The following is a 13,613-nucleotide window of genomic DNA, read 5'->3' on the forward strand; positions in this document are numbered from 1 at the left end:
CTCCTCCCTCGCCTCACGAAACAGCCTGGGGAATATTCCGTCAGGCCCCGGGGACTTATCTGTCCTAATATTTTCTAACAGCTCCGACATATCCTCTCTCTTGATATCTACATACTCTAGAACATTACCCTCACCTACACTGTTCTCAGCATCATCAAGACCCCTCTCCTTGGTGAATACTGAAGAGAAGTATTCATTGAGAATGTCACCCACTTCCACAGCTTCCAGGCACATCTTCCCACCTTTGTCTCTAATCGGACCTACCTTTACTCTAGCCATCCTTCTGCTCTTTACATACGAGAAAAAAGCCTTGGGATTCTCCTTAACCCTACTCGCCAAAGCCTTTTCATGTCCCCTTCTCGCTCTCCTCAGCCCCTTCTTAAGTTCCTTCCTTGCTATTCTATATTTCTCACGAGCCCTGTCCAATCTTTGCTGCTTAGACCTTATGTATGCTGCCTTCTTCTTCCTAACTAGTTATTCCACCTCTCTCGTCACCCACGGTTCCTTCACCCTGCCATTCCTTCTCTGCCTCACCGGGACAAATTTATCCCTTGTGGATAGTGTGGAGGACTGTCGAAGATTGCAGAGGGATATTGATAGGTTGCAGAGCTGGGCTGACAAGTGGCAGCTGGAGTTCAATCCGGAGAAGTGTGAGGTGGTACACTTTGGATGGACAAACCAAGGTGGAGTACAAGGTAAATGGCAGGATTCTGGGCAGTGTAGAGGAGCAGAGGGATCTGGGGGTTCATATCCACAGATCACTGAAAGTTGCCTCACAGGTGGATAGGGTATTTAAGAAAGCTTATGGGATGTTAGCTCTCATAAATCGTGGGATTGAGTTTAAGAGCCGCGAAGTAATGATGCAGCTCTACAAAACTCTGGTTAGACCACACTTGGAGTACTGTGTCCAGTTCTGGTCACCTCATTATAGGAAGGATGTGGAAACGTTGGAAAGGGTGCAGAGGAGATTTACCAGGATGCTGCCTGGATTAGAGAGTATGGATTATGAGGAGAGACTAAGGGAGCTAGGGCTTTACTCATTGGAGAGAAGGAGGATGAGAGGAGACATGATAGAGGTGTACAAAATATTAAGAGGAATAGATAGAGCAGACAGCCAGGACCTCTTTCCCAGGGCACCAATGGTCAGTACAAGAGGGCATGGCTTTAAAGTAATGGGTGGGAAGTTTAAGGGAGATGTCAGAGGGAGGTTTTTCACCAAGAGAGTGGTTGGGGCATGGAATGCGCTCTCTGGGGTAGTGGTGGAGGCAGGTACATTGGTCAAATTCAGGAGATTGTTAAATAAGCATATGGAGGAATTTGAAATAGGGGGATCTGTGGGAGTAAGGGGTTAGCTGGTCTTAGGTGTGGTTTAAAGGTTGGCACGACATGGTGGGCTGAAGGGCCTGTATTGTGCTGTACTGCTAGAAACATAGAAAACCTACAGCACAATTCAGGTCCTTCGGCGCACAAAGCTGTGCCAAACATGTCTCTACCCTAGAAATTACTAGGCTTACCCATAGCCCTCTATTTTTCTCAGCTCCATGTACCTACCTAACAGTCTCTTAAAAGACCCTATCGTATCCGCCTCCACCACCATTGCTGGCAGCCCATTCCGTGCACTCACCACTCTCTGACTAAAAAACTTACCCCTGACATCTCCTCTGTACCTACTCCCCAGCACCTTAAACCTATGGTTCTATGGTATAGAAGTGCATAAACAGGAAGGATGAATCCATCTGCAAAGTGAGTTGGTGTGGAGAGTGATGTGCTGGCGTACAACCAAGAAGGCAGAATGAAGGGATTGTTATAACACATTCACAGAATGTTAGTGAATGTGCTGCTCTGCTTACCTTTTTTGACCAATGTGGTACCGTACTTTTGCTGTGACTTCTGAATAGTCGCCAACATCTTCCATCCAGTACTTTAGACTTATATCAACTCACATCTACTTAGGTGACCCTGGAGATAACCAGCTTGATGAAATTCATGACCATCAGGTACAGGGAAATAGGAATTTAGAGCTATCTGCTGACAGGATCTATTTTAATGAGCCACATTGCACACAACACCCAATTGATGATAAGTGATTATCTACATATTTTTTTTCCCATTATTGAGCGATCCAGTACCAGAGGGCATGCATTTAAGGTGAGAGGGGGTAGGTTCAGAACAGACGTAGGGGGTAAGATTTTTACTGAGAGAGTGGTGGATGCCTGGAATGTGTTGCCTGATAGGGTGGTGGACGCAAATTCATTGGGGCCTTTTAAGAGGGGCTTGGATGGGCACATGAATGAGAGGAAGATGGGATATGGGCATTCTGTAGGTAGGGAGGGATTAGCTATGTTGGCACAACATTGTAGGCCGAAGGGATATGTTTTAACATCCTGCAAGTGATCCCTGAACGACGACCTCATCTTCATAGTACGTATCCCTTCAAAAACTTGAAGCTCTCAACCATATCCACCTCAGCACCATGGATACAGATAGGGGCGTGTACTCCACCCTGCCTCCTGAAGTCACCAGCACTTTTATTTTGAGAGAAAGGTTGTTGTCTTGACACCATGCCACTAGGCTCGCTATCTCCTTCCTGTACTCCATCTTGTCCTTATCTGAGATCTGGTTTGCCTTGGTGGTGTCACCTGCGAACATATAGATGGAGGTAGAGCAGAATCTGGCCACACAGTCATGGAGTATAGGGAGTAGAGTAGGGGGCTGAGGACGCAGCCTTGTGGGGCACCAGTGTTGAGGATAATCGTGATGGAGGTGTTACTGCCTATCCTCACTGACTGTGGTCTATTGGTCAGGAAGTCAAGGATCCAGTTGCAGAGGAGGGTGCTGAGTCCTAGGCCTAGGAGTTTGGAGTTAGTTTTGAATTATGGTATTGAAGGCGGATGAAGGTTGAAGTTGGGTCTTCCTGCTGGGCAGAGGGAGCTCTGTCTCACACCTTGTGATGCACTCACTGACTAATGAAAACGGGTTGCAGTAAGCAGAGTAACAGTAGCTTGTTTCTTGCTGCCTTAGTTCCCGTTGCCACATACAACCACATGTATCGCAATAAGCACCCGCTCTGATGTCACATTCAGGGAGCAGTGGCCCAGTGGGTTTAGGGACAGTTGAGGAGAGAGGTCCTTTTAAGGCATTGCTGTTGGCAGAGGACTTGTAGGTTTGGGGTGAGCTTGGACAGAAGGACCTTTGGTGCGTAGCAACAAGACCCCATGGCTATGGAGGCTGTGGGAAACCGAGGTGTTAGCAGATTGGGACTGGGTGGGAGAAGGAGGCTCGGGGGGGGGCTTAGGAGTTGTTGGGAAGACAGTGGCCACATGGGTTCAGGGTTAGAAGGGGACGGTGATCCCTTTGGTTTGGTATGGCAGGTGACACAGGCCATGTGTTTGGGAACATTGCAGAAGACATTAGCCCCATGGGTCTAGGGGCAGTGCAGGAGTCAAACATCCCATGAATGGCAGATAGAGGCCCCATGGTTTTGATGCAGTGCATGGTACAGAGAGCCCATAGATTGGGGGCAGTGGGAAACCAAGGCTCTGCGGGTATGGAAGCAATAGGAGATAGAAGCCCTTTGAGATTTGGGACAGTGCTGGAGACGGGCCCCAGGGGTTTAGTTATGGTGGGAGTCAGAGAGCCTGTTGGTTTGGGAAGAAGGGGGAGGGAACAGAGGCCCCATGGGATTAAGGTCAGTGAGAGGTATTGGGCCTGTGGGTTTAGGCACAGGAGGGGACAGAGGCCTGTGGGTTCAGGGAGTGGGTTTTGGGACAATGTCAGAGACAAGAGGACCCGTGGGGTTAGGGGAAGGGAAGGCAGAGCATCTGTGGGCTCAGGGCTGGTGGGAGAGAGACCCCATTGATCGAGGACAGTGCATGATGAAGAAACTCTGAGGGTGGGTGACAGCCCTTTCCTCTTCACCCCCTCCTCCTCATATCTCTCCCCCCTCCATTTGCCCCTCCTATCTCCTCCTCCTGCCACTCCTCATCCCTCTCCTCCAGCTTCCCCTCTTCAGAGTGAATGGCTTTGTGCAGTAGCACCTCTTCAACAGGGTGAGTGCTACTTGCCGCGTTCGAGGCAGGGGAGGGGGAAGGCGGGAGGGGACTGGGATCTGGGAAGGGAGCTGGGCAGCGGCTGGAGCAGGTTGTGCTGTTAATGATCTGCCCACTGGGATTTGCGAGCGCTCAGAGTCTGCTCATTGACACTGGCCGACTCGCCCAGCAGCCCGGCACTTCACCCAGTAGTGGGCTGGTGCCAGCCACAGCTCAGCTCCTGATGCTGAGAGAAAGGGAAGGGTGGAGGGAGCGAAGGGGAGGGGAGAGCTGAGTGGAAGCAGGGATCGGAGGGGTAGGAGGGTACCAGAGGGGAGGGTGGGAAGAGGAGGCGCCGCTCCCATGCTGTGAGCGAGGGACTGAGGACAGTAGGTTCAGCCCTCCCCTGTTGTGTGTGTGCGGAGCGCTGCCCTGCCCTGTTGTGTGTGTGCGGAGGGCTGCCCTCCCCTGTTACCACACACCATATATATTGCAGCAACAAATGATCTGATGTCACCTTCATTGTACATGGTATCAAAAGAAGAGAGGAAGGCGTGTGGTCACAGACGTCGTGCTGCAGCCTCACTGCTTCTAAGACCCAGGTTCAGTCCCGACCGTGGGTGCTGTCTGTGCTTGGAGTTTGCACATTCTCCCTGTGATAGTGTGGGTCCCCCCACCCACCCCCCCCCGCCACCCCCCAAGGATCTGTTTCCTCCCACACCCCAAAGTCATGCTGAGAGGTTGATTGGTTGCTGTAAATCAGTTCTTTGTGTGGGTTAATGGCACAGATGGTCAAAGGGGGTGGGGGAGCCTGTGAGAGAGAAAAGGTTGCGGGACAGAGGGAATCAGGCAGGGCTGAATGAGACTGAAGGGATACCTGAGCTGGCAGGGTCCTGATGGGCCAAATAGCAGCCTTCTATGTTCAAATAGTAACAATCAGAGAGCCTGAGAGATGCAGAACCAGAAGCAATAGAAGAAATCATGAGAGAGAGAGATGCGAGGGGAGGAATGGAACGCCAGACAGAGAGAGAATAGAGACAGACAGGGAGAGCTGATACACAGAGAGAGACAGAAGGGCAAAGCGACAGTTAGATAGAACGCTAGGCCAAGAGCAAATCAACCTTAGTGTGGGCTGTGAATATTCCACACCAGGTTACATCCACCAGCAAATGGCAGGGAACCTGGGCCGGAGTGGTGGGCGTCATAGGTCACTTACCTCCAGGTAACAGGGAAGATCCCAGCCCGGACCATCAGCTTTGATACGCTGAAGAACTTCCTCTATGGGAGCACAGAGAAACAAACATCAAGTGCTGCTGGAAGGTCATCAACTTGGTGAACGACGCCCTTTGGTCTGCCCGAAACTTGTTGGTCTCCCAGCACAGCGAGATGTCCGTAGGGGAATGCTGCGGACTGGCACATTCCAGGCTGCAGGAGTACGTGCTGAGGGACGCACTGGAGCTCGGTGCAGCCAACTCAAGGGCTCGGTGGGGAAGGACCACAGTTTAGGGTCCTGTCATCATCTGACACTGAGGGATTGGGTCCTGTGTGATAGTCCCACAAGTACTTGAAGAGTGTATTTTTCAAAGAGACCACATGAGTGGCATTGGTGATCTGTATGTAGAATGTATTGATCTGACAACACTACAAATGTATAGGCTGGTCAACATTATGGATATAAAGAAAGCCATTGTATTCCTTGTCTATATTTTTTTCTGAATAAAGTTTATTTTTGAAATAAAAATGAACCTCCTGACTTATTCCAACCTCCGTTACAAGGTCCATCACTTACAGGGAACTATGCATTTGTACCCCGAGGTCTCTGTTCTACAAGCCTCTCCAGGGTCCTGCCATTTTCAGTGTAAGTCCTACCCTGGTTTAACTTATCGAAATACGACACTTTGCACTTGTCTGAGTTAAATTCCATCTGCCATTCCTTGGCCCACTTTCCCAGCTGATCGAAATCCTGTTGTAACCTTAGATAGCCACCTTCACTGTTCACTAGCCCTCAAATGTTGGTGGACAGGGTGGTGAAGAAGGCATCTGGCACACTGACCTTCATTGGCCAGGGTGTTGAGTACATGAATTGGGACATCAAGTTACAGCTGTGCAAGATGTTGGCAAGACCGCACTTGGGAGTATTGAGGGGTGACCTTATGGAGGTTTATAAAATCATGAGGGGCATAGAACGGTCAGTCTTTTCCCCAGGGCAGGGGAGTCTAAAACTACAGGGCATAGGTTTAAAGTGAGAGGAGAAAAGATTTAAAGGGGACCCAAGGGGCAACTTTTTCACACAGAGAGTGGTGGGTATATGGGGAAGAGTGTCTGTGAGTTCTTTTAGTGCACATATGTGACATGTGTGCCCAGGTGAATATCTGTGGTCAGGTATGTACTGCAGGTACGGATAATTCACTGACACACTTCCCCAGGTGGGTCTCAGACACATCTGGGCCCACAGTCCTTTCTGCAGTTTTGTTTGCAAGACTGTGAGCACCTGGAGTACTACATCCCTGACCACTATCTCCTCCGTTATTAATTTATCAGTAACAATGGTAGGTGCAATTATACATCATATCTGGTATATCACTGGGTACCATTGACTCAGTCACAGTGATCCATACTTGGGCTGCTCTTGGTCTTTGTCCGTTGGTCTTCACACCACCTTCAGTCCTGACTCTCTGCAGCTACGGGACCTTCCCCCTTCCCACTGTCACCTCCTCTGACTTTCCTTTTCTAAATCATCTCCAGGGCCATGACATCCGCGCACCCCTGGATCTCCTTGCCGCCTCGGAATATGATCCTGGCAAACACAAGTGTCCCTGAATCCCAGTGCCTCTGTCCAGCCGAGAAGACCATCGAACCCATTGAGTATATGTCAGTTGAAAACGTTCCCCAGCTCCCTGCACACAGCCATCAGTGCACAATTCAGGCTTATGCCAATGACTGAAAAGTTATGCGATAGATTGTCCACTCCTCACAACCGTCTCTGTGTACGGTAATTCCGTCAAGCGTCCTCCATCAACCTGCTCCTTTACATTTGAACCAAAGGGGACTCACCCTCTCTGCAGACCGCTGTTGCCTTCTGGAACTTGCGTTCATGTGCAGTGCCAATCGTAGCGCTGGGCCACGTCGAGGGGGCATTCTGAGGCCGACTTGGTCCATAACATCCATGGCAAGGCCGTTAGCACTGGCGTGACCAGCTGCCGCCCTGTTGCTCACGGCTTCCATGTGAATTGTTCCATTGTCCCCTTCCGGGGGTTTGTTCCTCGTTCTCACAGTGGAATCATGCCGCGTGCAAACTGCTCCGTGTTCAAGCACATCCCCACGGCTGTGACTGTTCTGCTCCCTTCCTCCAATGTTCAATCAGACCCGTCACCTGAGTTCCCTCCTTCTCAGTTGCACAGAAGGCAGATCCAGAGAGCCAGAGGTGGCTGGTCTCCACTGCTTCCCCTGCTTTCACTTGCTCAGCCTTCAGCTCCGGAAAACCTCTGGCCGTCTTGGATTATAATGTCCCTCAGGGTCAGAATCAAGATCAGGTCCATTATCACTGACATACGTCGTGAAAGTTGTTGTTTTGTGGCAACAGTACAGTGCAAGACATAAAGACGTAAAAATTACTGTAAGTCACAAAAATAAAAAAAATAGTACAAAAGAGTTTTTACTCTGCCCTCGTATGAGACCTCACCTGCAGTTTGTGGCACCAGTAGACACCAATGTAGACACAAGAGGCTGCTTGTGCCGGAATCTGGAGCACCCATCCTAGCCCCCATCACCCACCTTTGACCCCTCCCTCTTGTGGTTCCACCCACCCACCGCGCACACAGTTCACCCACACACTCCACCAGCCCCTCCCTCTCTGCTTCTGGTTCCCCCTGCCGTAAACCTCTCCCCTAACGGTTCCCATTCTCACCTCCAGCTCTGGGAACCCTGTGTGTTCCTGCTCATCTCCCTCCAGCAGCTGATCTCCAACCTTCACCTCCCCTCCTCCCGCCTCGCTCCAGCTGCGTCTCATTTTCCCTCTCTCTCTGGCCACCTCCGTCTATCACGCACCTGTCCCTGAACCCCAACTCCAACCCTCCCCCTCCCTTTCCCACCCCTACCTGTCATCTAACACCCCTCCTCAGCCTCGGACGCCTGTCTCAGCCCTCCTCCTCTCCTCTGTATGCCGGCCACCTCCCCTCTCCACGACCCAAAACGTCGACAATTCCTCTCCCCCCACAGATGCTGCCCAACCTGCTGAGTTCCTCCAGCAGATTGTTTGCAGCTCACCAATGTCCCACTCTCTAGCAACGATACCGCAGAGGGTCACCCTCTGCTCTGTGCCCCTCCTGGGACCTCAGGGGTGTCGTTTATCAGGAACATTGCCACTCACTACACATACAGGGCACACGGGTGTGGCTGCTTCTCAAGTTTACCAGCAGCCCACTGCCTGCTACACTCACTGCTTGCTTATAAAACCCTGCTCTTTATTCCTTCACATCAGATGTCTGTCCTGTGACTGCCTCAAGCAGAAAATCCCACGTGGATTGTGAAACTACGGCGGACCCTGCAGTGCTTCTGCTCCCAGCAACGAAAGCAGAGGAGGAGCTCTCAGCCGAACAGATCCTCTCTTGGTGAAGGCAGAACCTCACACCTCAAACAGCAGTGCATCAGGAGGCATTTCACACCACGCATTCAGGTCCTAAAGGTGGCCTCACACCTCGTACATCACATAGCGAGGAGCACAAGAGGTACAAGGGGACCTGGTGGAATATTTCCCAAAATACAAGCCTCAGATTTAAACCAATTGGTAGAAGGAGAGATGAAGTAAAAATGTTTTCCCCCTGAGGGGTGTGGGGTGTGGAGCTCACTGCCTGCAAGTGTAGGTGAGGCAGAAACCCCCATCACACTGAGGAACTGTGCCCTGCAGGGCAACAGACCCAGAGCAGGGAGGTGGGTTAGGCTGGGGATCATTTTCAACCCACAGGGACACCATGGATTCAATGGTCTTCTCCTCTGATGTAAGATTCCTCTGTCCCTGTGAGGTTAGAACTGGTGAACTGGAGCTGCCTGAACAACACACCGCTTAACTGGATACTGGGGACTAGTGGTTATATTTTGGGGCGATCCTGCTCAGTTAGAGATGGGAGGGAGGGCAGAGAGGAAGCTGGAAAAGAGGGGGAGAGAGAGGAGGGGGCAGAGGGCAGGGAGAGGAGGAGTGAGGGAGAGAGAGGAAGAGGGAAAGGGAGGAGGGATAGGAGACAAGGAGAGGGAGTGGATGAGGATGATATCCAGCCCTCCGAACCTATCCTTTGGACAACTCCCTCAGTACTGAATCTCTGACAGTGCGGCACTCCCTCAGCACTGCCTCACTGTCAGATTCGCACTGTCTCAGGAGAGTGGGTATTTTTTAGGGAACTATTATCTCCTTCCACCTTGAGAGTCGTCTTTTTCATAATTTGCGGAGAGATGTGTGAGAGAGAACTGTCCACTCTGCTGCTCAAATGTGCACATCTGACCAACGCGCACGCGCGTGTGTGTGTGTGTGTGTGTGTGTATCTCAGCGTCTGCTGGTGTAATATTTCACTCTCCTATGGGGATCCACATCTAATGCACTTGCACCACTCTCGCTGAGCTACAGAGAGAGACAGAGAGAGGGTGGAAATGAACAAGTGAATCGTAAAAGTGAGACAGTGTCCGTCGAGAGAAACAGGGGCAGGGTAAAGCACTGTGAGACAGTGTCTGTCAGGGAAACAGGGGCAGGGTAAGACAGAGGGAAACTGTGAATGATCAAAAGAGAAAATGTAACAAAGAATTCAAAGTCTCAGAGAAAAGCTCTGATTTAACACTGAGAAGCATCGGAGATGGAGAAAAAAGGAGAACACTAGAGATAATTTCAGATATCACAGTTGGACAGGCGGAGAGTTTGTCTGAAACAGCTAGAAGTCGGCAGTGAGAGGAAAACCAGCGAGGTGGGTAAGGGTTAATTAACGATAAGCGAGCAGTCATTAAATCTAAACAGGAACTGGGTAAGGCAGAAGGACAGAACGACGGAGAGGGAGTGAGTGAGGAAGGGAGAGAGCACAGGAGGGACAGAAGAGAGAGAAAGAGGGAGAAAGCAAAACAGAGAGCAGAACCCAGGTGAAAAGGGGCCCATGAAGAAACAAAGCCAGAGTGAGAAACAGGGATAAAGCCCGGCGTGTCTGCTTGTGCGGCAGAAGGATTCCATTGCTCGGGAACATTGTGGAAAGGATAACCCTGGCACCAGCAATGATTCCGGTAATCTGGACCATCCTGATCCTTACTGACTTAAGCAGCGGCAAGCAACCAGCAGCGCAGGACATCAGCAAAGGAGTGGTAAGGATTTTCCAACCGCTCCCATTGAATATGGAGGAGAAGCTGTTCTCCCTGGGGCAGAGGTTGGACACGATGTGATAGAAGCTTTCAAAACCAAAGTGGTCTTTGGGTAGCATGAGCAAGGGCTGAGTGCTTGCACCTGTAGTGGGCTCAGCAGCCAGAGGGTACAGGCTTATCGTGGCCTGCAAGAGAAGCAGAGAGGAGGGTGAGCAGAATATCATTTACCTTGTGAACTATTGGGATCAGAGCGACGTGCTGAAATGGCAGTGAGAGCAGATTTAGTCAGAGCTTTCGAAAGGTCCGGTAGGCTGTGGGGGACAGATGTCTAGGGGCTTGGTGAAAGAGAAAGGGATCTGACTGGATGGCTTTTGCAGAGCCTATAACTACAAACAAGCAATCTTTCCATCTCTAACACCATCCTCGTCGGTTCCTTACTTTGAACGAGTATAGGATGGGTGGGCAAAGTTCACCTCAGTCCGTGCGAGTGAAGCCCCGTTAAGGTGACCTGCCTCAGGGCGTTGGGTGAGGTTGTTGGTAGCCTCGCTGTGGGTGATTGGCTGCCACAGTGGAACCGCAGCAATGGCGCAAAGATCTTATTGGAAAAAATGCAGAGTGAACAAGATAGTAACGATGTTCTTATGTGCTTTACCCTGCCCCTGTTTCTGATAGTAACGGTAACTCCCTGGGGTAGGTAACGGCTGAGTGTAGTGTGTGTCACAGGCAGCATATGTCGACCGTGTATTTTACTGCCACGCCTGTTTCCCATTCCCATTCAGTAAACATGCCTTCCATTGATCGGCATTAAGTGTGTGTCTGACTTGCCGTTATTTATTCTCAGAAAATGAGAAATCAGTGTACAAAGAGCCTTGTGAGAGTGTAAAATGGAATTTCCTGCGTTCAACCTATTCCCCTCCAAGCCCCGCCCCTCCATGTACCTGTTCAAGTGCTTCTTAAATGATACTGTTGTACCTTCCGCAACCACTTCCTCTGGCAGCTGGTTCCATACACTCACCACCCTCTGCGTGAAAAAGTTGACCCTCAGGTCCCTTTTAAATATTTCCCCTCTCACTCTCAACCTATGCCCCCTAGTTTTGGACTCCCCTACCCTTGGGAAAAGACTGTTATCTATGCCTCTCGTAATTTTAAACACTTCTATAAGGTCACCCCTCATTTTCTTATGTTCTAAGGAATAAAGATCTAGGCTGGCCAGCCTCTCCCTATAACTCAGACCCTCTAGTCCTGGCAACATCCTCGTAAATCTCTTCTGCACTCTTTCCAGTTTAGTCACATCTTTCCAATAACAGGGCGACCAAAACTGTACACAGTGCTCCAAGTGCGGCCTCACCAACAACTTATACAACTGCAACATAATGTCCCAACTCCTATACTCAGTGAAAAACACGATGATGCTGGAGGAACTCAGCAGGCCAGGCAGCATCCGTGGAGAAAAGCAGGCGGTCAACGTTTCAGGTCAGGATCCTTTCTCAGGACTGAAGTTAGGAAAAGGGGAAGCCCAGTATATAGGGGAGAAAAGCAGAGCGGTGATAGGTGGACAGAAGAGGGGAGGTGGGGTGGGCACAGGATGGTGATAGGTCGATGCAGGTAAGAGATAGTGATGGGCAGGTGCGGGGGAGGAAGGGAGAGCAGATCCACTGGGGGACGAGTCAGAGAGAGAGGGATAAAAGGGCTAGGAAAGAGAAGAAGCCTGGTGGGTGGGGGGTGTTGTGGGGAAGGGGGGGTGGGGATTACTTAAAGTGGGAGAATTCAATGTTCATGCCGTTAGGCTGCAAGGTTCCAAGACAGAAAATGAGGTGCTGTTCCTCTAGTTTGCGCTTGGAATTCTCCCGGCAGTGGAGGAGGCCGAGGACTGACATATCAGTGATAGTGTGGGAGGGGGAGTTGAAGTGACCGGCAACGGGGAGATGCAGATCGCGGTTACGGACGGAGCGCAGGTGTTTTGCGAGACGGTCACCTGGTCTGTGTTTGGTCTCACTTGGAGCACCAAGTGCAGTAAATGATATGGGAGGTGCAGGTGAATCTCTGTCTCACCTGAAAGGACTGTTTGGGTCCCTGGATGGAGGTGGTGTAGGGGCAGGTGTTGCATCTATGGCGGGGACAGTGGAAAATTCCTGGGGTGGGAGCGGGATCGGTGGGGGGGAGTGGGGAGGATTGAACGAGGGAGTTGTGGAGAGAATGGTCCCTGCGAAAGGCAGAAAGGTGTGGGGAGGGGAGGATATGCTTGGTGGTGGGGTCCTGTTGGAGATGGCGGAAGTGGCGGAGAATGATGCTTTGAATACGTAGGCTGGCGGGATGAAATGTGAGGACAAGGGGGACCCTATCCCTGTTGGGTCTGGAAGGGGTGTGGGTGAGAGCGGAGGTGCGGGAAATGGCAGAGATACGGGTGCGAGCTCTCTCGACCACAGTCGGGGGGAAGCCACGGTTAGAAAAGAAGTTGGACATCTCGGGATGTCCTGGAGTGGAAAGCCTCATCGTGGGAGCAGATGCGGCGGAGGCAGAGAAATTGAGAGAAAGGGATCATCTCCTTTCAAGAGACAGGGTGGGAGGAGCTGTAATCGAGGTAGCTGTGGGCGTCAGTGGGTTTGTAGAAGATGTCGGTGGATAAGCAATCTTCTGAGATGGAGACGGAAAGATCGAGGGAGGTGTCAGAGATAGTCCAAGTGAATTGGAGAGCTCGGTGCTGAGTTCCTCCAGCTACATCATGTTTTTCAACTAGATTCCAGCATCTGTAGTCCTTTGTTTCTCCCATACTCAGTGCCCTGACTGGTGAAGGCCAGCGTGCTAAACATCTTTTTCACCACCCTGTCTACCTGTGACACCGCTTTTAACAAACTCTGCACATGTGCTCCTAGGTCCCTCTGTTCCATTACACTCCCTGGTGCCCTACCCTTCATAGTAAAAGTCCTACACTGGTTCGACTTTCTAAAACGCATCATTTCACACATCTGTATTGAGATCCATCTGCCACTCCTCAACCCACTTCCCTAACTGATCAAGATCCTCCTGTAGTCTACGATAGCCTTCTTCACTATCAACAACACCTCCTCATTTCATGTCATCCGCAAACTTACTGATCAAGCCTTGTGTATTCACATCCGAATCATTTCTATAAATAACAAGGGTCCCAATGCTGACCCCTGCGGCACACCACTTATCACCGGCCTCCATTTCAAGAAACAACCCTCAACAACCACCCTCTGCTTCCTACCTCCAAGCCAATTTTGAATCCACCTA

The 13,613-nt window shown here is 50.8% G+C and overlaps 1 protein-coding gene across 1 annotated transcript in view; it reads left to right on the top strand.

Moving 5' to 3' along the window:
* Nucleotides 1-9,668: 9,668 nt before the first annotated feature.
* Nucleotides 9,669-13,613, top strand: part of LOC127585711 (matrix metalloproteinase-17-like) — a 39,257-nt gene continuing 35,312 nt past the window's right edge. Inside the window, exon 1 of the mRNA XM_052043422.1 lies at nt 9,669-10,361. Within this exon, the coding sequence (XP_051899382.1) occupies nt 10,275-10,361 (87 nt within the window). The 5' untranslated portion in view covers nt 9,669-10,274. The remainder of the gene's footprint in view (nt 10,362-13,613) is intronic.

The sequence above is a fragment of the Pristis pectinata genome, chromosome 33 (genome assembly GCF_009764475.1).
Source record: "Pristis pectinata isolate sPriPec2 chromosome 33, sPriPec2.1.pri, whole genome shotgun sequence".
Classification (NCBI taxonomy): domain Eukaryota; kingdom Metazoa; phylum Chordata; class Chondrichthyes; order Rhinopristiformes; family Pristidae; genus Pristis; species Pristis pectinata.